Source organism: Anser brachyrhynchus, assembly GCF_964034855.1.
Source record: "Anser brachyrhynchus genome assembly, chromosome: 2".
In the NCBI taxonomy this organism is placed as follows: domain Eukaryota; kingdom Metazoa; phylum Chordata; class Aves; order Anseriformes; family Anatidae; genus Anser; species Anser brachyrhynchus.
Window position 1 is genome coordinate 59,425,153 of NC_137695.1, and position 24,404 is coordinate 59,449,556.

General features: G+C 42.3%; 1 protein-coding gene across 2 annotated transcripts in view; it reads right to left on the reverse strand.

Annotated features, from left to right (window-relative positions):
* The window catches only part of BLVRA (biliverdin reductase A), a 31,649-nt gene that overhangs the window by 2,932 nt on the left and 4,313 nt on the right, over nucleotides 1–24,404 (reverse strand). The window contains exons 1-6 of one of the 2 annotated variants that reach the window (XM_080578361.1): nucleotides 19,693–19,744; nucleotides 10,160–10,287; nucleotides 8,327–8,446; nucleotides 7,623–7,720; nucleotides 6,137–6,244; nucleotides 5,242–5,413 (exon numbers count right to left, since the gene is read on the reverse strand). In XM_080578361.1, the coding sequence (XP_080434487.1) occupies nucleotides 5,242–5,413; nucleotides 6,137–6,244; nucleotides 7,623–7,720; nucleotides 8,327–8,446; nucleotides 10,160–10,278 (617 nt within the window). In that variant the 5' untranslated portion in view covers nucleotides 10,279–10,287; nucleotides 19,693–19,744. Of the gene's footprint in view, nucleotides 1–5,241; nucleotides 5,414–6,136; nucleotides 6,245–7,622; nucleotides 7,721–8,326; nucleotides 8,447–10,159; nucleotides 10,288–19,692; nucleotides 19,745–24,404 lie in introns of those variants that run through there. The other variant, XM_080578360.1, reaches the window with a different exon arrangement.

Here is a 24,404-nt window from a genome sequence, read left to right on the forward strand (position 1 = left end):
CTCATGGGGAACCAGGGATTTTAATTCATTCATTCATTTGTAGACTTGGCTGAAAAGTGCAGTTAAACACCCAAATATTTTGTGCATGACTTAACCACAGCTAAACTTACAAGGCCCTCAATGTCCAGTAATTCCTATAGCAAGAACACATTTTCATCACTCACACACATAATGATGATCCAGGTGCTACTGTGCAAGCACCTTAAGGGAAGTTCTCCTTAAGGGAAGTTGCCCGGGACAAGTGTTTGCCTGGAGAACTCCACTCCTTTAGGATGAGCTGGGCAGTCAGCAAGTTCACTCCTGGAGACACTAGCATCTGTAATCTCTTTGAACTTTTCAACCAGTAAGCACTGAGTCAATCCTGAAGATTAAGCCAAATGATGTCAATTTTGCCTGTTTCAGCTACATAGACTCTCAGACAAATCTTTCTTAACCAAAGCACCATCCTGTCTTATGCCACGCGACAGCCATGGTCACCCAGCCAAGCAGTGGTGCTGCTGGCTACTGACTGGCACAGCTTACAGATCCCCACATGTTCCTCCCCAATTTCCCAGGCTGGCTGAGGAAAGAGAAGCCATGGAAAATGTTGTGTTGCTGCAGGGGTCTTATCAGATTCCCTGGCCCCACACCGTAAATGCTTGCAGGAGGTTTGAGGAACGGTCCTCAGCAAAAGCCACAGATAATCCCCCTTCCTGCTCTTTTCTCAACTGCCCATGCCATGCCATTACCTTTCTGCAGCTAATTCATCAGCACCCACTACTGCCTGTGTTTAGAAGATGCACACTATTTTTCTTACTCGGTTATTGATGGCCTTTCCACAATCCTTTATGGCCCACTTTAGTCTGCCATTCACAAATTATGAGGGCATCAATAGCGTGGAAGAATAAATTCTGTCTCCAAGCAATGCCCATTAAATCTTCAATATCATTAGATCAAGAAAGAAGGTCCTTGTCAGTCTACCCTGAATGCATTCCTCAGAGCACTCAGCTTAATAATTCTGTACCTCTCATCTTTTATGCTTTAGGAGCCATTTTCTATATTCATATCATTGTATCAATTATTCTTTGCTCAGCCTTAGTGCCACACACACCCCGTACAAATTAAACCTGGCCAGAAGAACCTGACTGAACAGAACTAAACTACTGTAGAGAAGGGAAAAAAAAGGACCCAAATCACAGCCTGCAAAAAATAAAAAAAAACACACAGAAGAAAATCCCCACTGGCACCTTGTGTTTCAGGAAGTCCTAAGGCTACTTGTCACTGCAGGCCATAAGAGTGCTTGAGGGCTGTGCCACTTGGTGCTTTCTGTGTTCTCATTCTCCTTCCCTGAGGTGTCTGCTGTTGATCATGGCCAGAGGAAGGCCACCGAGCCAGCTGGTTTTGCTCTGATGCAACGCGGCCACTTTTATGTCCTTATGCTACCAAACAGCCACGGAGGGTTCAGGCCACTGTTGTTTGAATCCGCTTTGTCTCAGGTAGGCTGGTGTGTAGAAACCCTTGGGCAGATACAGACAAAGACCTCCACCGTGTAGTAGTGGGGAGCCCATGATATGACCCAAAACAGGCAATGTTAAGATGGGGTCACCTCCCTGGGGTGATCTAGAGCAGATGCATATCAATGACCAGGGAGCCAGTGAACCAGAAGCATGATCACACAGACCAGACAGAATTTAATGAAAGTGACCGGAATGACAGCTTTAGATTTGTGAGCAGGAAATGCTGATTTTACTAACAGTTTTATCTTCTTCTGTGATTGGGCTTTTAGTTATTTTCCCAAAGAGAAGTTGATTCTACTTGATTGGTAACCAAAACATGTTAATTCTGAGCTACAAACTTCTACACTAAAATTAATCTGCCCCCTCCTTTTCTTTTTTTCTTTTTTTTTTTTTGACTGTGAAGATACATATGCTGCGAGACTACATACTATTTAAGCAATTACGTTGCTTAAGAAACAGGTTTGCATTTCATATCAGAAAATCATTTTTTTAATAGGGTTGCTGTTTTTTAATAGGTAATATATCCATTTTCATTACAGATTTGTATCAAAGTGCTATCTGGTCATGGATGTAATTAGTTACCTAGAAGCTTTATTTGGAAATGACAAACCCAGCATTTTTGGTAGCTAAATAAAGCCACAACTGAATTTGTTGGGCAGTTAAGAAATAAAAAGAAATTTTAACCAAACACTAACAAACCACTTTTTATGCTGACTTCACAAAGCAAGCACTATCTGCGGTGAAGAAACCACACTGGCATTTCACAGTTATTTTGTCTTACCAGATTTTAGACCAGTAGAGCTTTCACAGCTACATTTTATTCACAGATTGAAATAGGTGAATTTATGCTTCTCTGACTCCCCGTTTCCTCAAATGTCGATTAGCCTCACTGGTTGGACTGTACTAACTGAATAAACTAAAATGAAGAAAACGCTCTTTATACCTGCAGAAGAATTAAACTGGTTTCATGCTTGAAAGCATTCTAGGTCCACTCAGCTTAATATTTCATGCAGCAATTGCTGCAGAAAGCATGTTTTACATGGTGTTTTTTTCTGGGATGTTTAGCTGGAAATTATTTTATTAGACTTTATACGCTTCAATCTCAGTACAAACAAAATTTCAAATGGTTACTGTCAAAATAGGTATTCAGAAAATGTCTTCCATTTCTTTTAAACATCTTTGGAAATACCAGTAATTTTTCTTTACCAAGCAATCAAAAAGGGCTGCTTTATCTCGGATGAGAACTAGACCCTAGTCCTAGCTAACATCGGAACAGACGTTGCCAAGATCATTATCTCTCCAGCTTGCACTAAAAAATCCATTTTTGACATTTACTGAATCCAGGCTCTGTAATACCAGGACAAGAACTGCAGCCGTGCTGTCAGCAGAGGTTTGTCTTTTCCTGGATTGCTCAACATTTTATCACTGTCTGCTCAACTGCCTTGGAAACACAACAGAGGCAGAGGTCATCTCTCAGATAGCTGGGCATTGGAAACTAACACACACCTCCAAAATGCACCCTGAGACAGATCAGCAGCCAGTGCAGGCTCTGCAGCGGGGTCAGACCATAGCCTTTGCACAAATCCCTGCTTAACAAGCAGAATGCAGGCTGCCACGCTCTGCACCTGCTGTATTTTCCAAGGCAGAAAGTAGGCTGAATTAACCTGATTTCTCAAGGTTGGTGCATTTACATCTATCAAAAAAAGGGTGGGCTAGCACTCAGGAAAGGTGCAGACCATTCCCATCCCTTAGCAAAATACAATCTGAGCACACGAAAGCTCTGACAATGCCATCATTACTGCCGGGCTATGACTTCACTTGATGGAGAGTGGGCCAAATTCCCTACTGCTCTAACTCCACTGACGTCAATGGGGGAAGGTCAGCAGGAAATACGGCCTAGCGGCCGAACAGCACACGAGAATGCTATGTAACTTTCCATCCGGCGTAAATTATCCCAGAGGCATAAAACTGACTGTCCCAGAGGTCATTAAAACACTAATGGTGGCAAAACACTTACTGACCCACATGCATAGGTGGCAGTGGGCTAAGAAAAGCAGGTAGCTGTCAGCTGTGTAAACCAGGAAAAATCCAAAAACGGTTCTGCACCCAGCAAATATCGACATGGCAGCTGAGGACTACCTAGGAGCCAGGCCGGCCAGGGAAATGTTTAAGCCACACACTAGTTCCACCTGCTGGAATTAGTTCAAAATCTCACTCTATACAGAGCTTTACAGCTACTCCTGTTACTGGCAAATTGCTAAGCGGGTAAACAGGGCTGGTATATGGAGCTCTGTCCTCTCATAACTACATTTAGGAGGAACTGAAAATGATTTTTTATTTAAGAGAAAGAAAGATCACTAAGACAAGATGCTAATCCCAAAATAAACTGAAAAAGGCTTTGCAGGAGCTCAGACCTGCAGTGAGACAAACAGTCCAAATAAGCCCTGATTTTTCCCTCCCCAAATATCTAGTTCTTCAGGTCATTATTTTTTCTTAACCAAAAACTTACCTAAAATTCTTGTAGAAGTCAGCATTCATCTTGGTTAGTATTTGTTGGATTTTTAAGTGTTTGATTCTACGTATGTGCAACCAAAAAGGAGTAATTTATTATGAACAGAGAGAGGCCAGAATATTTTTCCGTGGGGTCATCCCTGCTCTCCCTAGTCTTCTCATATGTCTATAAGGACAGAGCACACTGTATGGAAAAGCTTCGCTATACCTTTTAATGTCAGACAATTCTCACGCTGCAGCTCTATCACGCTTCAAACTACTTCAACTTCAGCTTACCTGAGAGGAGATGACCTCCATGAGGATAGCTCACAATTACCAAAATGGAGAGTTTCCATCAAAATACAACACCATACTGTGGACCGGGTTGAGTACTCAAAACACAGAATGGAACACTGATGACTTACTTCATGCTCATAAAATATTTAAAAGTATATTTTATAGCAAGGCTATTAAAATGTACTAGTTTATAGCAAGGTTATTGTTACCATATAATAAAGAGGAGATCTAACTCGTTAAAAAATGTATAATCAAAAGAGTTTTCTGTAAGAAAGTCATATTGCAACGGCTAGACAAAATTACAAGTAATTCTAGCTGCTGGATTCATGTACTCACAGTCTGACAGACTAGTGCAACAAAAGCAAAAGGACATGATATGGGAAACAGACTGATGCCCTGCTCAGGAAAAATCAAGGAATCTTCAGGACTACAGATTAGACATTAGTCAAGAGGAAACATATTCTGGCCTTTCTGTAGTTCATTATAGTTTTGCCCCAAATGTGTCATTTTCTCTTAATCTTCAGCTAGTACTACATAACAGTGTAAGCATTATAGTGCTATAAGCTAAGTATTACGACTAGTGCATTTTATGTTCAAACAGTCATATGCTTTCAACCTTTCAAGAAGGGTTAGCTTTCAACATACAACAAGAATGTCTGATGCAAAACAAAAGACATCCTACCTCTGAATACCTTTTCTGGTGAAATATATTATGGGCCCATTCCTACATTCAGGCATCAGGAAAGAACTTTTAAAACCTTCTTGTGCTCTTCCACAGACATTGTTTGGTGGTGGCTCTTTTCTACCATGATTACTAGAGGAAACACTTTCATGTCTTATGTATACCTTCATGCTAGTATTAACCTACTTTACTTCTACAAGAGGAAAAAATGATGCCGAACTCCTGCAGATGATACCTGAACAGGCTGGCTCACCTGCTGCCATGGTCATTACTCACTTCTTGTTTGCTGTCTGAAAATGAACAGTCATTCGGGAATAATTCGTATCCTTCTGCTCTTCCCTGGTGGCAGAAGTAACAGTGAGGTCTCCAAAGAGGTCAATCAGCCAAGTCAATCGGGCAATTCCACTGAAAGCTGGGAATCCTGCTTTCTTTTCATCAAGGACACTACCTGTTACAACAGCAATAGAAAGGCTTAAGAAATGGAAAAGAATAATGCACTCTGCATAGGAAAGGCTGAAGAACCTACTGTGTTGCAGGTTTAGAGACCAGGGTGTAGGAAGGCCATCAGTGGATGGACTGAGCAGGCAATCAACAAACATGGTCAGCCTTGAAATGGATCAAGTTGGCAAGCTATGACAGAGACGGCTGCACAAAGAACATACACAACAAGCCCCTCAGGACATACTGAGGGCAGGAGGGTGTCTGTGGATTCACAAGACAACATAGTAGGGAGAAAAAAAATGCTCAAAAACCTCTCCCATTTCTTCTGCAGCGAAACATGATTGTGAAAGACTAAATGTCCCCATTGGAAATTGGGACACTTCCTCAGAGCTCATATTGGTATTAAAATGAAGGAACTGGTCACCACCACCAAAGCACAGGAGAGATGTAGAAATACTACTCCCTCCACCATACCAAGTACAGGCGTGTTTTCTTCACCAGTCATAGCAGAAAGATTAGCATACAACTCATTGACGACACTTATTAAGGCAAAGGTGTTTTCTAGACAGTTCTGTAATTTCATGGAAACATACAGAACCGATACTTATGTGTCTAGTCAGTTTATAGATGGACTGTTATCTAAAAGGTCCGCAAAAAGCCTGGAAGGGCTGGTATCCCCATGGAGCAAGCAGACAAATGTGGTTGAACCTCAGTCTCCTCAGCTACTGACCTGTGAAATGCAATGTTCCTTTCACTAGGTCTTTCCCAGCCACTTCCTTTTTCAGCTTCTTGTACTCTTCAGTCAGAAGTTCAATGTGCTCCACATGAAGAACTTTATCTACCATTAAAAAAAGGAAAAAATCAGTCCAGATTAAATAAGAGCTTTCTGTGTGAATCAAAGGCACATCTAAGCAGTAAAGGCTTCACCATCCACCAGTGGGAGTTCACTTCAAAATGCTTACACATATGATTGGCAAAATGATGTTAGGAGGAAAAGCAAACACAGGCCCTGTGCTAAGGCATGAGTTCATGTTTTTCAGGAGATAATAAATGCAGTGACTACAGTAACAGTAATGACTATGTTTAATGGAAACAGTGCAATGAAACCAAATACGCAACTAAAGCTGAAACATTAGTATTCAAAGTAAAAGATGAATGAATTCTTGGCCTCTTTCCCCTCATACCTCCCTATTCTGCATTTTTCTTCCCAGAATAGTAGGAAAGAAGAAGAAAAAAAAAACCATAGCACAATACTTAGATCCAGATTGTAACAATATCTTAAGGAGTACCTCCTCCATTGCAATTAATTGGGCTACTCTGGAATAAAGGATATCCAATATGCATTGAATCTGGCCCTCATTCACCCTGTGTTTTTCTGGAAGGTTTCCAGAAGAGTCAATTTAGGTTGCTGACAGTTGCTGCTTCTGCTTCAAGAGAAGAGACATAAATTCTGCTCAATGGAAAGCCATTTGGCTGGCGACAAGGCAGTAAGTGGTGTTGGTGTAGGGAAAGAGCAAAGCAGAAATCCTATACCTCCGGTGTTTTAGGACAAAAGTCACAAAGGAAATTTTTAAGCAGCAGTGGTATAAATAGTGCAGCTTGTCCAAATGATTTGCACTCTGCTCCTGTCCAGCACTGTTCTTTTTCTTGCAGTCCCATACATCCCCACTTACTGGCCTCAGCCGAACTGCCAGCTTCTCACCCTTGGTACTGCAGAGATGGGACCATATGCTTTCCAGAATTAAAAAGATCTTGCTTGGGGATAAGCTTTCTTTCAAACAGAGACGCCTTGCTGGGCCACAATAACATAAGCATCTGTGTGCAACCAGCACGTCACAAACACTGGAAGATAGGGGAGCTGTTTCCAGCTTTATTTACAGGGAGAGAAAGGACAGGGAGGTGTCGAGTTCAACGGCTACGTTCATTAAGTACTTTACTATCACTGTGACATAACTTCTCTTTAACAACATTATTAGTGCCAGAAGCTGAGACCCTTAGTGAGGGTAGACATATTTTACTCTTCGCCTTGACATTTCTGTATTTATTTCCCCATTGGCACACGTCTTAAATCCTAGATTGACACATCTCTGAGATAGGCATACTCTCTTGCATATCATGACTAATAGTAGACTGGAAAGTCCTGCCTTTGCGATTGATGCCTTTGGTGCTACCCAACAGGTAATGCTCTTTACAGCCTTGAGATCAAATGCCGTTACCTTTCTGCTCAGCCATCTCCCAGAGTTCATGGGCCGCCTTTGCAGACAAAGCCATGGGGTACTCAACGAGGACATGTTTCCCAGCTTCTAAAAACATTCTGAAAGGGATACAAGATCAGTCTTTAAAAAGTATACTATCATAATCATTTCTCTCCACTGTGCTAGCTGCTTCTCATTCCCACAGTCAGCAAAACATGTAGTGACAGAAATAAATCTCAACTCTCCTGGCAAGGATGGTGTGGTGGCTTAAAAACCAGGAGAGTTGGAGTTCAATTCTGCTTCTTCCACAGAATTCCCTCACTCACCTACAGCAAATTGCTAAAATGCTGAAGCATTGAGCGCTGCAATTTAAACTCCCAGACATTTGAGTGTCTGGAGGGGCTACTGGAGTGCCCTTCCGCTACATAATCTGTGAGGAAAGGCTTTGAATCTTGTTTTAAGATACCTATACATCAAACACAGACCCATAGGTATGTGGCTGGAATTACTAGGGAAACTAATGGATCTTAAATCTGACTCTATTCCAGGGCTTATGTGTTACTCTAGGGAAGTCACCATCATTTACTTCAGGCTTCTAGTCTGCCAGTCTCTCCTCAGGTATCCACACCCTTTCCTGCAACAGCATTACACAGCTCCTTTACACTTCTAAAATAATGTGGAAGGCGGGGACAAGGGAAAGCAGCAGGTTAAGCAACTCAAAATACCTGATGGTTTCTTCGTGGCTTCTGTTCTCTGTACTGATGAAGGCTGCATGGATCTCCCTGCTTCTCAGAGCATCTTCCAGGCTAATCTGCTTGGCTTCATTAATACTGCCAAAACTTCTCCTGTGTATTTAGCATAAATAAAACCAGAGCATAAGTATTTCAGTCCATTCTTCCCAACTGCATGTTGTGAAGCAGCACTTAGAAATTGTTGCCATGGACCTCTGTCCTACTGAGCTAAACCAAAGCAGAACAAAGGAAGCTTGTGATCCAGAAAGAGCAAAGCACTTACAGTCAGAAGTGGAGCACACAAAAGAACAAACAGATGGGTCAGGGTGTAGGTGGTAGCATCAGAACAGAAACCATCCAGCTGTTGAAGAGCAAAGTGGGTTTTTTTAGAAGCGTTGTAATAAAAGAGCAGTTTTTAAAACAGTAACTTGAAAGAGGACAGTGCACCTGTAGGAGAACTTCTCCCCAGCGAGTTGCACAACATGGACAAAAGCACCTGAGTTGGCAGTGCCACATGCAATGACAACCAGCACAGAGAAGCAGCAGAGTGACAAAGCAGATGCTTGGCTATGATGGCTCATGGTCTGCAACACACACATCGTGTCAGTGCTAAAGGGAAGGTTCTCTTGGCCAAAACCCTGGGCGCATCTCCACTTGAAAATGAAACACACACCTGCCCTTTTCATTAACAAAGACTGAAGCAGACAGAGCAGACAGCTTGATAGTGTTATGACAGAGGGGATGAGGGCATGCCACAAGCAGGACTTGAGAAGAAAGACAGGCAATGTCTGCATTTGATTGGAATGCAAAGAGCAAGGCAGTATATCCAAGCAAGCTGCCTGTGAACTGTGTATTTTGACAGCACTGTTTCTCAGCAGAAGTAGTGGAAACCCTATCTTTAATGTTATTCAACGCTGGCTGTAGCACTAGCAAAGGCATCAGGGAACCAAAAGAGTATCTGGCAGGGAGATAAATTGGATGACCTAACGGGTTCTTTCAGTCTCAAACAACTCTGACTGCATGACTTAAATATAGCTGGAAAAAATACATGCATGGTCTGAGATCTATACATGTACCACTTAACTATTTAAAACCTTTATGCTTTGGTGTTACGGGGCAGATGGTCTGGCAGAAATACCTCAGAGGGAGATATATGCATAACAGTCCCATTAAATTTCTATTGCTCCAAGCTATAAAGAAAAAAAAATAACATTGCTCTCTGACAAGCAACCTTACTGTAAATACTAAATTATAGTATTTAAAGATTTCTACAGTTTCAGTATCTGGTTTAAAAAAAAAAAAAAAAAAGAATTTTATGATGAAGTTGCAGTGTGAGGACCTTTGCAATAAATATTTTTATGAAACTTTTTATTTTTAAAACTTTGTAAATCTTATGTTTTTTAAACATTTTTATAGTTGTATACAGACATCAGCTCACCAGTTTGTATATTTTAAGTCTGTACATCCTGAACCTACAGAAAATTTCAGCCAGACAGAACTGCACTTCTTTTCATCACATAGATCCTGCAGCGAGAAGGTCTCAGTTTTTATTTTAGAGTCATTGCTGCAAGGTGTCTCTCTAAGGTAGCCTGTTTGTTCTCTCCTGCAAAGCCTTCTGTACTCATTTCCTCGCTGCCACTCAGAATGAGAGACACATTTGCATAAACTTTCCCTTTGCAGACAGCCCTCACCGTAAGAGAAATAGAAAACTTCCACTATTCATTCCCTGCCTCCATCACATTAGTCCTCCATATGGAACGGCACACGCACCAGAAGAAAGAAATATCACAATATACATATTACACATCCTAAGAGGAAATTTCTAACCTGGATACAAATCCAAGGAGTTTCAGATGCTCAGAAGGGCTGGAAGGCATCGGATTCATCAAGTCTCGGATCCGTGCTAAGCCAGCAATTCCAACTCCAACCACCACAGTCCCAAACATTTTGTTAATCTGACAAAAAAAAAAAAAAGAAAAGTATTTTACCAGGGAGAGGAACAGCTGGGAGGGGAGTTGGGAGGATGGATTATTCTTTAACCCCACTTTCATACAGCCAAACCTTATTCAGATGTCAGCAAGTAGCTAAAAGAGATGTGATGCTATAGGTTACTGAGCTCACTCAAATCCCATTGAAATGTGGTCAAGTGGTTCAGCATGTCGTAAGACCAGTCTTGAGACTTGTATTTAACAGCTAGTGTATCACAACCCTGGCACAAAGTCCTTCCTTTCCGTGGATGGAAGGCAGGCTTCAAAAGTGAGACATTTTTCTATTTATAACATAGCTTCCATGCTGGAAAGAAGCCAAAAGGTTCTGCAAACCCAGCAGAGTTTTATATAAAGCCTGATGACTTCCTGAGCATCTGCAACACAGCCTGCTCTGGGCTGCCATAGGGCCATTAACAGTGCACATCAGCGCAGCCAAAATACTTTAAGACAGGAAGCAAAGAACATCTTTCCCCCCGCAGTGTAACCGCTGGCATGTCATACAGTGTCAAGATGGAACCAACCATCTGATAATTTGGTCAAGATGCTTGCTTGACATTTCCATGCACAAAGAAAGCTCTATGATCTCCTTAATGACAAGCAGGCATGTCCTAAAGATTTACCTCTCCCAAATGCACAACCCTGCTGCAGTTGCATCATAGGGAGGATGAGCCAGCCAGCACACTCATGGACAGGCCACTGGTAATAAACTCTCCTGTTTTCTGATTTGCATTGATATGTTGAAGCACTAGGCAACTGGTGTAATCTTTCAAACCTCAAATAAAGCACTGTTCCACCACCCCAAGGACTAGCAATGCTTTGTAAAGTAACTTTAAGATTTACAGGAGAACAGCCTAAAACCAAGCCAAGTCAGCTTCTCTGCATTTTTGTTAGCTCCATCCTACCGCAGCTTCCTTTCATACTCTGTTTCTTCTCTTTCGGTGTTCTTCCTGCTGCTGCCAACCCCTTCACTTTCAATCACTTCCACTACCTGTGATGAATAGGCTACTGAGTTCACCCACATCCCATCGAAACGTGGTCTAATGGTTCAGCATGTCGTAAGGCTCGTCTTCAGACCTATATTTAACAGGTAGTATATCACAGCCCCAGCACAAAGTTCTTTCCCTCACAGCAAAAACTTCTTCCTAATATCTACTCATCAGTTTCCTGTGTTACCTTTTGCTGTTTCACCACTCAAACCCTTTTGAGACTTAAATGGACAGCTCCACTCCTCCCTGTGCCCCTTGTCTGATGGGTCACAGTGCAGCAGCGCAGCCCTGAACAACTGTTCTGCCAGTGCTACAAAGTTGACAGCTGCTAAGAAACTACATCAACTGGCACAAAGAAAATAAATAAATAAAAGAAAACCCCTATCCAATCACGTCATATCTGGATTTTGGTTTTCTTTAAGCTTCTGCCTCCATATATATATATATTCCTGTCACTGCTGAACTCTCCTTTCTTCATACGTGCCGGGAGTGTACAAATGACATGTTTAATATAAAGAAGAGCTCTCCAGGAGGATTAGAGTGGCATGTTTTTACCAAATATATGACATATAAAATGACTGCATTTATAAAATGAAAGAGGAAAGAGAGATGTACAGGGTTCTGAGAGAGAGAAAGAGAAATGGAGGGCAGCAGGATAGCTTAACCCCATAACCCATTTTCAGTTCCACACACACACAGAACTCTGGGCTGGCTTCTCAGCTACATCCACTTTTCTCTTCAACCCATTCAGCTCAGACTTGCAGGATGATCTCAGCTAGGAGGAACCCCTGGAGGTCGCCTGACTCAAACCCCTCCAGCTGCATCTGGGCCATGCTGAGCTCTGATCGAACCCAGGGACTGAAATCCAGCAGCTTCCCAGGGCCCCTCCTGCAGTGTTTGACAACCCTCACAGCAAAAACTTCCTAGTATCTACTCAAGAGTTTCCTGTGTTGCCTTTTGCCATTTTACTGCTCATCTCCCAAAAACATGTGGCTCCGTCTCCTCTACACTGCACTACAGACAGAGTCAGCTTGCCCACCATCATCTGCAAGGCACTTTCTGGCTAGCATTCCTGCCAGGCAGTCCCCAGCCTGAACTGGCGCACAGGGTTATTCTATCCCAAACCCGGAGAACCTCTGCATTTGTCTTTTACTCAACTTCACGATGTTTCTGTTTGCCATTTCTCCAGCATGCCCAGGCCCCTCTAACTAGCAGCTCTGCCCTCTGTTGTTTCGACCACGCCTTATTTTGATTTTTTTTCACAGATTTGCTGAAGCTGAACTGCATCCCATCATCCAGGTGGTTAGTAACAGCATTTCACAATTTTGGCTGTTATATCAATCCTTGTGGGATGACACTAAGTGACTGTGCAAATTCGAAGGCTGTTGCTTGAACCTTGTGTCAGCGCTCATAAATCTTTAAGCCAGTTTTCCACCCACCTTATAGCTCGCTCAGTTCACATCTCACCAAACGGGTCATAAGGCTACTACTAAAGGAGACCACACACCAAGGGCCTCGCTAGTCAAGCCTAAAACCATTCACTGTTTTCTTCTTGTCGACAGCACCAGTCTTTCTCATCATGGGAGGCAACTGGATTGATCAGGCACAATTTGCCTTCTGCAAATCCAATACTGACCATTTACGAATAACTTGTACGTGCTTGGAGATGGCTTCCAAGTGAATTTGCTGCATTGTCTTCCCAGGGGCTGGGGTGAGGGTGACTAGCCCACAGTTCCCAGGACACTCGCTCTTTCCTTCCTTGGAAATGAGAGCAATACTTGCCCTTTTCCAGCCACCAGGAACCAGGAACCTCCCCTGATCACCAAGTAGCCTTGCAGTGACACCCGGTACTTGGGACAGGTGTACCAATTGCCTGAAGAGCCACATCCCTGCTTGTCTCTGCTGTGGGTAATGCTACATTCCCACAGGTTCTGTTAGTAGACTCAGAAACCTGGCAGGCCTGAGGACAGGCCTTACTAGTGAAAGACAAAGCAAAAAAGGCACTGAGCGCCTTCCATTTTTGTTTGCCCCTGATCCAGTGGAGCAGCAGACCCACAGAAGCCCTCCCTGTTGCTGGCTTCAGCTCCAGCTGAGCTTGGCCTTTCCCAGCTTTGTCCCTGCAAGCTTAGGCACTGTCTCGGTGCCCCCCCTACATACTCCCTCCCAGCTTCTGCCTCCATGCACTTTGGCTTTGTGTCTGAGGTCAGTCAGGAGATGATCCATGCCAGTGCTGAGCCACACTTGGCTTTGCTCTCAGCACACAGGGCCTCTCGGTCCTCCAGGGCAGTCTCCCACAGGATGTCATCAAGCAGATCCACCAAAAGGACAAAACTGCTCTTCTGAAGCGTATGGTTGTAATTCCTTAAAAGTTTGATTCATAAAGGGCTCCAGTGTAGGTCAGGACCCACTTAACAGTGGCTTAGAAGCAGTCCAGCTGGAGAACAGCTAATCAGGGACTTATTTTAAGTTCACAAATTTCAAGGTTACTGGAGTCTTAAGCTGTTAATATTTGCCTACTGCCCTGAGCAGGACTGGGGGTGGGAATCGCACGGCAGATAGATCCCCCCTGAAGCTCCTACAGCCATCTTGTTTCCAAGAATTGCTTTTTTTTTCTGGTGAGCCACTTCACCCATGTGCAGCAGCTCAGGGGGCTGACTATTTTCTGCCGCTGCCACAAAGAACATTTTGCAGACCATCAACGTTTTTTGCTTCTCCTTTGAAAAGGTTTTCTACTTTCATCCAATGCCTAACTTCTGACCTCCCAAAAAGTCAAATTTAAGAGAAAATGATTTCAACCCAGGAACAAAAACTGTTACTATGCAACCTGTTGCCACAGCAACCAGCCACTTGGCCCAGGTCACGGGCTCATCAAGGTTTTGCAGGTTAATACACCATTCACACAGAAAGAGACATTGACTAAATGTGCATTGCAGAGCTTTGCTTATGTATGCAGCTGAGAAAAAATCACCATGTCTGCATCCCTGCTGCTGCTTTTTATTACCCTCCGTTTGCTCCCACAACAAATGGTGAAACTGCTCAGTGAGGAAGGTAAATTAGATGTTTTGGGGAACTGCCAGGAACCAGAAGAGAGAATAAAGAATATTCATCTAAGAGTCCAGGTGAATAAATGAAAATTTACTCCTTATTTCAAACATTTACCCTAGGATAACAGCTGCAGTTATCTTTCAATTACAAAAATGATGAAAGGGGAAACCCAAACCACAAACTGCTGTGCCTACCTTCCACGCCTTCTTAAAACCCGTGACCTCAGTTAAAGCTCTGACAAAAAGATTTCAAGGCTGCTGAACCTTGGCTCCTGTAGGCTCAGAAAAAAATATCCAAAAAGTGATATAACAGTGTATCAGCCAGCACCCAAAAGCATTTTTCTCTACCCTCGCCCCTCCTAACAGTCTGTATGAAAGCAAAGGGGCTGGTGAGAAGATTAGGAAGGGATGTTCTTCGTGCTCACTGCTTGCGATTGAAGAGTGCCCCTCACCACCCAGTGGCAGCCACCTTGGCCTGGTCGCAGGCTGCCCTGCCAGCACCCACAAAGGGTCCTCTCTGAACCAGGGGCACGGTGGCTGCAGACTGGTCCAGGAGCCCTGCATGACACAGAAGTTGAGCCAAGAAAAGCATCTAGCTGAAGAGGCTCATTTATGCCACACATAAATCGTCAGCCCATCACCACCCTGCTTTCTGTGGAGCTTTCTGTGCTTGCACCGCTTGTTTCCTCCATTGGATAGATCTAGACAGCTCTGTAGCAAAATGTGCCCTATGCCTAAGTATTCTTGGAAAATTTAGCAGTAAAACAGGAATATTCAGCAGCAAAACAGGCAATGGAGTTTGCCCAAAGGGATCAGTCGCAGAGCAAATTCCTCCCCTGTGCAATCACAGCAGGACTTCAGCCCTTACATCTCAAAGAACTTGCTAACACACACAAAGAAGAAAGCTTTAGGGAAGTGAGACCTTACCTCCATGTTGTGCAACATCACTAAAGCTATGCAAAGCCAGTGCAGAGGCAAGATAACAGCCAGAACTTAAGAATTATCTCCATATTTATTAAATATTTTTCATGCCATGTCTAGACATTACAGGATGGGGACAGGTACCATGACATATTGAGTATTTCAGTAAAGCCTTACACGTTCTTCCAGAAGTTTTCCAAAAGGTATGAATGAGTGAATCACATCAGAAATCAAAACATTTTGCTTTCAGTGTCACCTGCAGTACTAATATCACCTTAATATTGATGTGGGAGGCTTTCCTGGAACAATTCCAGTCTGATCTTTTTAAGTGTGCCATTTCAAATGACTACCACACTACTGCCACACATATCTTAAGAGAAGCAGAAACCTCGCATACAAGTACTTAATCTGAAAATACTACTTTCAAGGTTAATTCAATTTTGCATGTTCAACAGTTGAATCATTTGATTTCCACAGTTATTCTTTGGGAATTTTCACTCTCTCCAGTGTCCCCTTCTATAGGCGGTCATATCTTTGCTTACATTAAACCTTTAACTCTCTAGAGCCAGAGCATTGACAAGTTATCACGTCCCTCCTACCAATTACAAACACAGAATACAATCGCCAGTGATGTGCAGCCAGCTCCCACTCCTGCTAAGAGTAAAGGGAGAATTCATGCACACAGACGCCAGCAACTGGGGAGACTGGGATACAGCAACAGCTACCGGGCAGGCTGAGCATCTGAGCCCAGCTGCTGAAGGGATCCACCTTGTACAAGGTGGATGTATGCAAATGTATATATATTATCTCTAGCAGACCTCCATCCTGCTCAGCCAGAGAGGAGCAGGATGAGGCCACTGGTGCTGTGTTTATACAAGTGCTCCGAGTGCCTGATTGTGATCTGTGTGGCCAGCCACATACACGTGTATATGTGGTATACATGTGTGCTCTATGTGTGCTGACTGGGAATACATTTTCAGCCCCACTACTGGTTGCACCTGATGACACGAAGCTGCACCAGGTCCGTTCCCTTTCAGATCTAGCCCAGCATTTTCTCCTAACATAACCCAGGCTGGACTGAGGAAGTTCTCCAGAGCTTCCTTTGCACCAGACTTGTGATTAGACATCACAGCGAATGTTTTTGCTGTTACAGCAGCAGAGCCTGGAGACAAGGGTTGTGGTACTTTCCTCAATAGAGGTTTTTAAGAGAACCCCGGACAGACGACAGCAGTCACTGTAAAATGGGCAAGTTGAAACACTGAGGACACTTCCAGCCCTACATCTCTTATTTCAAATACCCAGATGGTATCTGCCAGCCCTGGCAGATGCTGTACTTGGGATGTTGGTACATGTTACCACCTGTACCACCAGGTCTTACTCTCGTATTGTCTGCTCACAGCAAGATGCCTCTGCCTGGAGCACAGAAAGCAGAAGCTGAACAGTGTGGCTTTTGCTGGTGTTCTTTAGAAAAGGGAAGAGCTGCACAAATACTCCAATCTAGCAGATTATTCAAAGGCATAAATACACTTTGCTCCAGAGGAAACTACTTACTCACTTTAACTTTTGCACGTGCTTAAGGAATACTCCAGCACATACAGAGTATGTAGAAGTTAGAAGTAGACCTGAAGTAGTCCCAACACTGGCTTCAACAATCCTAACTAAAGGCAGAATTTGAAGAAAAAGCAGACGTAGATGAAGAAAACAATTGTTTGAATACTGACGTGCTAGAGGGGAAGTTTGTGGTTTTGCTCTGCCTTAGCTTTAACCTAAAATCCTGCTGGAAGAAAGAGGCTTTCAAAAAGGCAACACCCAACACCGTCACTTCGTTACTTCCCTCTAGAATGAAATGAATGTAAAACGAGAGCCATGGAGAAATTCTCTCTAAAACCTGCCAAGCCCATTTACAGCCCACATGTTTCAGAGGAAAAATTTTAGACCTAACAGTCTTAGACCAACCACTTACATTGTCCTTGAACTGCTGGTAACAGCCAACCCTCCCCAGTTGCCTCCATCTCTAACATCCCTCTCTCTGGCTATCGCAGTCTAGGCCGCAGTTTCCTGGCAGGCACACAGGGTCTGGTAGGAGAGTTACAGCTTTGGGATGCCAACTCTCACAGCGGCCTGCCATCAGAAGACGGTCCTTCATCCTGACTGGCACCACTGTACCCTGGAAACAGCCAGGGCAGGCTTTCCTTCCTGGCTTTTAAAAGCCATTTGAATAACACACCTATATCATTTTACATTTATGTCGGCTTGTTTGCCCAGGCTTTCTGATTAAAATCTGGTTTTCCAGCTAGGTGCCAAGGTTGAAGTTGATGTATTCCTATTGAGATCTGGCCAGGCATTGTGTTACAGGTGCCAAACACCTTTACTAAATGCAGTGACAGTTAATAATAAATGACTGCACTTGTAACTGATATACTGTCTCCAGAATTAATACCTGAGTAGAAAGGAAAATTTTATTAAAACATACTCCTGCAAGCTAACTCTGCCAACTCCTGAGTCCACAGCTGTCCTGACTCACGTCATGGTGAGGCTGCTCTCCACATCCTGCAACTCCATACTGGCAGCAAAACCGTTTCACAAAACTCGTAAGACTGTGCAACCTATTGGAAGAAGCTGTATCTAATACATTTCATATTCCACCCAGTGGGGGACTGAATCAGAAGTGCTGTGACGTGCATGTGTGAGCATGAATAATCACTTTGTCCAGTTGCCCTTCTTCCATCTGTAGTCACCCTTTATGGTTCAGATTTGGTCACTAGTCAGAAGAGAAAAAACAAGGCAAATAACACTCCTGAGATGGAGTCCCAGAGACAGAGATGCACAAAGAAACTAGAGTTGTTCTCAATCTGGTTCTTTTTGTTTGTATCCCTGCCATGGGATAAATGATATTATTTCAACGGGGGGGGGGGGGGGGGGGGGGCAGGCAGAGGATGGTCAGAGTGGTGCTGTATATGGCCAGTTTCAATGGCTGGCCATGGGTAAGTGCTTTGCTTGATGCAGCTGTTTTCTACAGGCAACAAACTCCTTTTGGATATACCTATACTGCCAATGCTGAAGCTACCCAGGAAAGAAATGAGCTTGCCTTTGGGCACCCAAAAAAAAATTAAGAGGAAGACATGAAGGGCTCCCGTTTTTATTTTATAAAAATAAGCCATAAAAAACACCACCACCTTACAATGCTGAGTTTCCAGGAAATACTCTGGAGTGAATCAGAGTCTTGTGAAACTTCTGGTGGGTAAATAAACAATTCCACCTAACTGCAGCCTCATCACAGCTATTACTTAACCAAAGGGCTGTGGCTGATTAGTAGATGACTAACGGAAAGAGAGCCACAAACAATCCCAAAAGTTTCTTTGGGGCTTTAATGTGCTAGAAAAATTTTTGAAAGTGAATTTGTACAGGGTAGTAGAATAAGAGGAGAAGAATATTTTCAGAGATAACTGTCAATTTATTTGTAGTGAAGTCCATTTTTAGATGAACATTCAGGAGAATGAGCTGTGATATGGAGCTATCAGCAATTGACAGATCCTGTTTTTCCATTGGATCAAACAATATTATTGCTAAAATTCTCATCTGTGCCAGAACACAGACTAGAGAAAATAGCCCTGAGTTAATCCTAACTCAAAGAAAAAAAATGGCATGAAACACCAGTAACTGCTTGCCCTTCCCCCAAAATGCATCTTCCAACGTTGTCTGCTTAACACCCATGTAGGCATTAAATCCATCTGTGTCCCCAGCTTCCCTGAACGACAATAAAGCCAAAGTCTTCACACAGCTAAGCAGCTGAACACTAACTGCTGAGACTCTTTCAAAATACCTCTTTCTTACAAAGACTGTTCTGTGCCGACTCTTACACTTCCAAAAATTGAGAGTTTTCCATGTTCTACCAAGAAAAAAAATAAAAAAAAATTGGAAGACTACGCATCCACACCTGCATTTTGCAGGTAAGCTTTATTAACAGCTAATCACAAGAGGTGTAGCTGACAGGGCAGTGACATGGGAAATGCCAAGTAACCTCAGTGCACTCCATTCCTTTTCTGTGCTGCTCATTTTGTTTTCACTGTCTCACCTACAGAGGTAAGAGGCTCTGTGAGGCACAGCCTCCACCTCATTTGATAGATACAGGAGTGCTTTGCAGGTTAACTTCAATGCCAGGAGTGGCTTTCAAGCCTTTGCTGCAAAACAACTGAATGATGATAAACCACAGCAGAAAAAATGCTCTGAAATATATTTTCAAGTACTGCATCTACCCCTCAGTTACCGTCGTTCTTCCTATAAGCACTCTTCTTCAGAGGGCATAACAAATGCAGAACTGGGCTAGGGAGATGCAGAAAAGCTGTATTTCCAGGCTGTATTCTTAGTTTCTCCCAGAATTTTGCTGGTTGATCTAAAGCAAGCAAATTGCATCCCCTTACCTGACAGTCCTCCCAATTCCACAGAAGGGGAATCTCTTCCACAAAGAACCCTCAGACCTACTGATGACAAATGCAATGTAAGAAGTTGATATTATTACAGCTTCTGTTCTTCTTGTTTGCTGCAGGAAATCCCACACAGATCAGACATCTAGAATGGTGGCTATAACCACATTTTGTATTCAAATATCCATTTAAAACAATACAATATAAAGTACAACATTAAAAAAACTCTTATTTCCTTTCTCTGGCTGCTAAATTAATCTGAAATCCTAGCCCTACAAGGAATGATATGCATGCTTAGTTTTAATCATGAGTAATCCCATTGATAAATGAGAATACTCATACAAGTACATTAAGAAATAAGAGCTTTTGCTGCTAACTGTAATACTAGTAGGCACACGAACAAAGCACATACCCAGCCACCAGCATGTTCTTTTAATATCTTTACAGACTAAACCCAATAGATGATACCTATCTTCCGGTCCACCAAAGGTCACTGCATCCCAGCTCTGTGACAAGCTGGCCTATTTTGAGAATTCCCAAAGCAAAAAGCCAGCACGCCTGCTACAAGCTGCAGTCACCATAAAGATATACCATGGCTGATGAAACCCTGTGTCCATCATTAGCATTTCAACTCATAACACCAGAGGCCTGCCTTACATTCTCTTTAGAGCAAACAACATACACATTGTCTGAAACTGGTCAGATAACTGCAGCTGGCCAGGCAAGTGTATTTTTTGGCTGACTTTCTCTTCCCCTACCCTAGGAAAGTGTTTTCACTCTTCTAAAATAAATTGGTAGTGACTGATTGTTTTATAACTAGATTAAGATGACTTCAAAATTAGATAATGCGTTGCATAACATTGTAATCTTAAAAATGATTCATGCAGTGGCTAGTACCTCTGCCACTTTATCAGTCTACCACTCCTCGGTAGGGCCTGAAAAATGCAATTGAAGCTCTCAATTTCCATTAAAATTTGAAAAAGTACCAATGACAGCAACTGCTTGACTGTGGGGAAAAAAACAGCTCTTGAATTAACAGCAACGACTGAGGTAACTCAAATCCCTCCTAACTTTACAGCCCAGTATTTTTCATGCTATTGACCATCATAGCACTCAAGAAGCGTACAAGCCAGCCATTAGCCTTTTCTCTCATGAATCTGATTTAGCAGTCAAGCAGTCCTGACATGCTACTCTTCTGTTAAAACTAACCCAAGAAACTGAAAAAAACATTTACAGACATATCAGCCACTAGAGGGAGTGTTCGGTACTCCACTTATATCACACTGATTAAAAAAAAAAAAAAAAAAGAAGACAATTTTTAATAAGTTTTATACAAAGATTACAGGGATTCTATGAAAGTATATTTCCCACAGTACCTGAACTTCACATTAAGTCTCATGAAAAATTTTATGAGGAACAGTGCTTTGTGTATAACCAGAGACATTTCAAAAGCAAATTCTGCATCTCCTAATTTCTAGGTCTACCCCCATCAAACCCTGAGATTTCTACAAGCAGAGAGGCAGTTTTATATGCCAGGCAGATATCTGAATTACCCAGAAGTTTTGGGTTACCTGTACAGTCAGACAGTTCTGAGCATGCCTAGACCTGAACCTTCAAGTGTGCCAACCCGGAGATTGAAACTATTACAAAAAAACAAGCAAAAGAGTGACCTACAAAATGGTTCCAATTTATAACTGCCTCTTCACAGCCCAACATCACTAGATTTGTTGCTAGACAAAGTCTTCAAACGGACTTAAAAACAGCCATCAAGTTGAGTCCAACCACAAGCAAAAGAGAAGATCCTCCTAGGTTCGACCCTCTCCAACAACTACTAATATTCAAAACACATCTAAAGAGAAATGAATGTCTGTTGCAACTCACAGATAAGATATCTCTGTCTTGTGCATGGCCATGTGTCATGAATACAAAACTAACTATAAATGATAACCTGACTGGATGGTTGGGTCCACACAGTAATGTTATCTGGAGGATACAGGATGGATTGTGCCAGTGTATTGACATTATATACAATATAGCATAGTAGGTTCTAAATACTGTGTTAAATCTCACTGACTTGGGATCAGTGAAGCTGCTGGCAGCACCTACAAAACTCATAACCCCCTCCAAAATCTCTGTACAAATATCTATAATTAATGAATTACCTTAAAAAAAAAAAAAAAAAAAACTTTACACCTCACAATCCACCTTCAAGAATGTGGAGCAGAACAGTTCTAGTGAAACTGATGGCCTGCCTAGAGGAATATTTTCAATACACAAACCAGTATGGTCATGTAATCAGAACGAAAGAACTCACCCTCCATTTCCTCTGCCAAATAGGTTTACTAAATGCGCACCAGTATTTTACTATAACAACTGTGGCTGAGTAGCTGGATAATATCCTGTTGAAGGCAGGATGGGCAAAACTCTCTAGCTTTGCAACAATTGAAGCAACTACCACAGATGTTCAGGAGCCAGCAATACTCAGGTCACTGTAAGAGGGCAATATACCTTGTAAGAGAGGTAGAAAAAGAACTGGATCATGGAAGCAAGATATTTCCAAAGTGAATAGCTTCTTCTGTAAATACAGACATCTTTCTCTTACACAGATTTTATTGCAGGAAAATGAAGTGGATGTATTTCAGTATTTTGGTGAAAAGATTTAACAGTTACTTTTACAAGAAAAGAGCTCTATTCTCTTTCAAAAGTTCATTTCCTTAACTGCACCATTCCTTTAAGTGGCTAAAGAGGTCACTGAGTTCTAAAAAAAGGCAAGTGGTTGTATTGAACCACTACCATCCTATGCTACCAATGGTAACATAAATGGTATTTTATAATGTAGCAGCAATCCTGCTCATTACTTTCTTCAGCCTTGCAGCTTTTTAAAATTTCAGTTTTAATACCTTCTTTTCTCATTGTCTTCTGTTAGCATAACTTAACAAGCATTTTGAGGTTCTGGTTAAGAAACTCACTGTGTAAGACTAATTTCTAATATTTAAGTCACTCACATTTCAGGCAAGATTGTGGCATCTCTACAAAACGCGTTTCAGACAAATCATGTCATTTTTTGATCATTAGAAAAAGAAAAATACGAGGTATCCTACATTAGTATCATAAACACAACCACTGCACATGTGTATTTATAAGTTGTCACTATTTTACAGACTCCTGCGTAAGGTATCAGAAACTAAACCTCTGCTCTTCCCTCCCATGGTCAGACGCCTGCAGATAAAGAAGGTAATTTAGCCTCAGCAAATAAGAATATGTAACCAATAACTGTCCGCAATGTTATGTCCTCCCAGTCCACATCCTTGCTTTGGTTAGGATCTAACAGAACAAGGGAAAATGTATAACATTGCAGCCAAACAATGTCTTGTGAGCCAGACTCACAAGGTATTTGACTAACCTGCATTCAGGCTGGATGTTTTTTCCCCGACCATAGAGATTTTGGTTCCACAGTCTAGAATAGGAATGTTTATTCCAGATGGGCACATAAGCAAAAATAAGGTCATGAAAGGGCTAGAAATTAAATGCAATAATGAGCACACTGTAAAGGAATGTACTTTGAACTTATTTTTGTTCTCACAACTCATGACGAGCCTCATGATGAAAAAGTCCATCTCTGTAGCATGGGAACCCAAAGATGAATGCTGAAGAGTTCAAGACTCATTTAGTAGTTGTTTAACCAAATGAAGCTTAATGGCTACTTCTCCTAGGTTACCAGCACCACCTTCATGCTTCTTTAGGAGCTGGTATCTTAGCAGCATCTAGGATAGGAGGAATTTAGCTCCCATACTTTAAAAACAAGAATAGTTTGTTTCCGATATTATGGGCCATTTGCACCTGGGAAGATATCAGCCAGCTGATGGGGACGGTGCTAAGCTGCTGAGGACTAGCAATTTTTCTGAAAAGTGCTCTCTCAACCTGAGTACATGAAAGGAAGAAAACTGCTGGCCTTGCATTTAGGGGGAAAAAAAGTGCAGCACATTTCCCCGGTGAAAAATTGACCCTCCTTTGTAGCGAGCAGGGAATAAAGACTGTATTCCCTGTTTCTGCCCTCTTGAGAAAGCAGCAACCTTTCTGGTGGAGTCTACCAGGAAAACTGGGTTTGGAGCAATTGTGTTGCCACATTTCCTGTTCAGAGAGCAAGAGGAGAAGGGATGTGAATCTATTTTCTCTCTGACAGAGGACCAGCTGCCATCCAGCCACTCTTGAGTCTCATTTAACAGACCACCTTGTATGTTCTTATGATTATTTTGCTGTGTTTTCGTTGCATCAATATTGCAAATATTATTAGACCAGGTTAGTTGTCACCAAGACCTACCCAGGAAGGACTGGGCTGGCACCACCTGTCAGAATACTGTTATTTTTAAACAGTAATCAGAGTCAGGCAAACGGCCTGTTTATTTTGAAAAGATTTATTCAACAGCCTTTGGTCTCAAGACCTCTTCACAAATGCCAGACACATAAGAACAGATAGTATGCCTTATTTTTGTAAATTCTGGGCTAAATGCAAGGATAGCTATTCTACTTTACAAGGCAAGAAAGTAAATGTAAAATAGATTTCAAAATTGGAGTTTTGCTCAGCTGTTGCCACGTTACAAATTCCAACGAAAAAACGTGTTTTCCAAAGCAACCATTTCCACTAATCACTAGTCTCAATGAATCTAAGACATCTCAGGCCTGTTTTTGAGACCCTGCATCCAAGACTA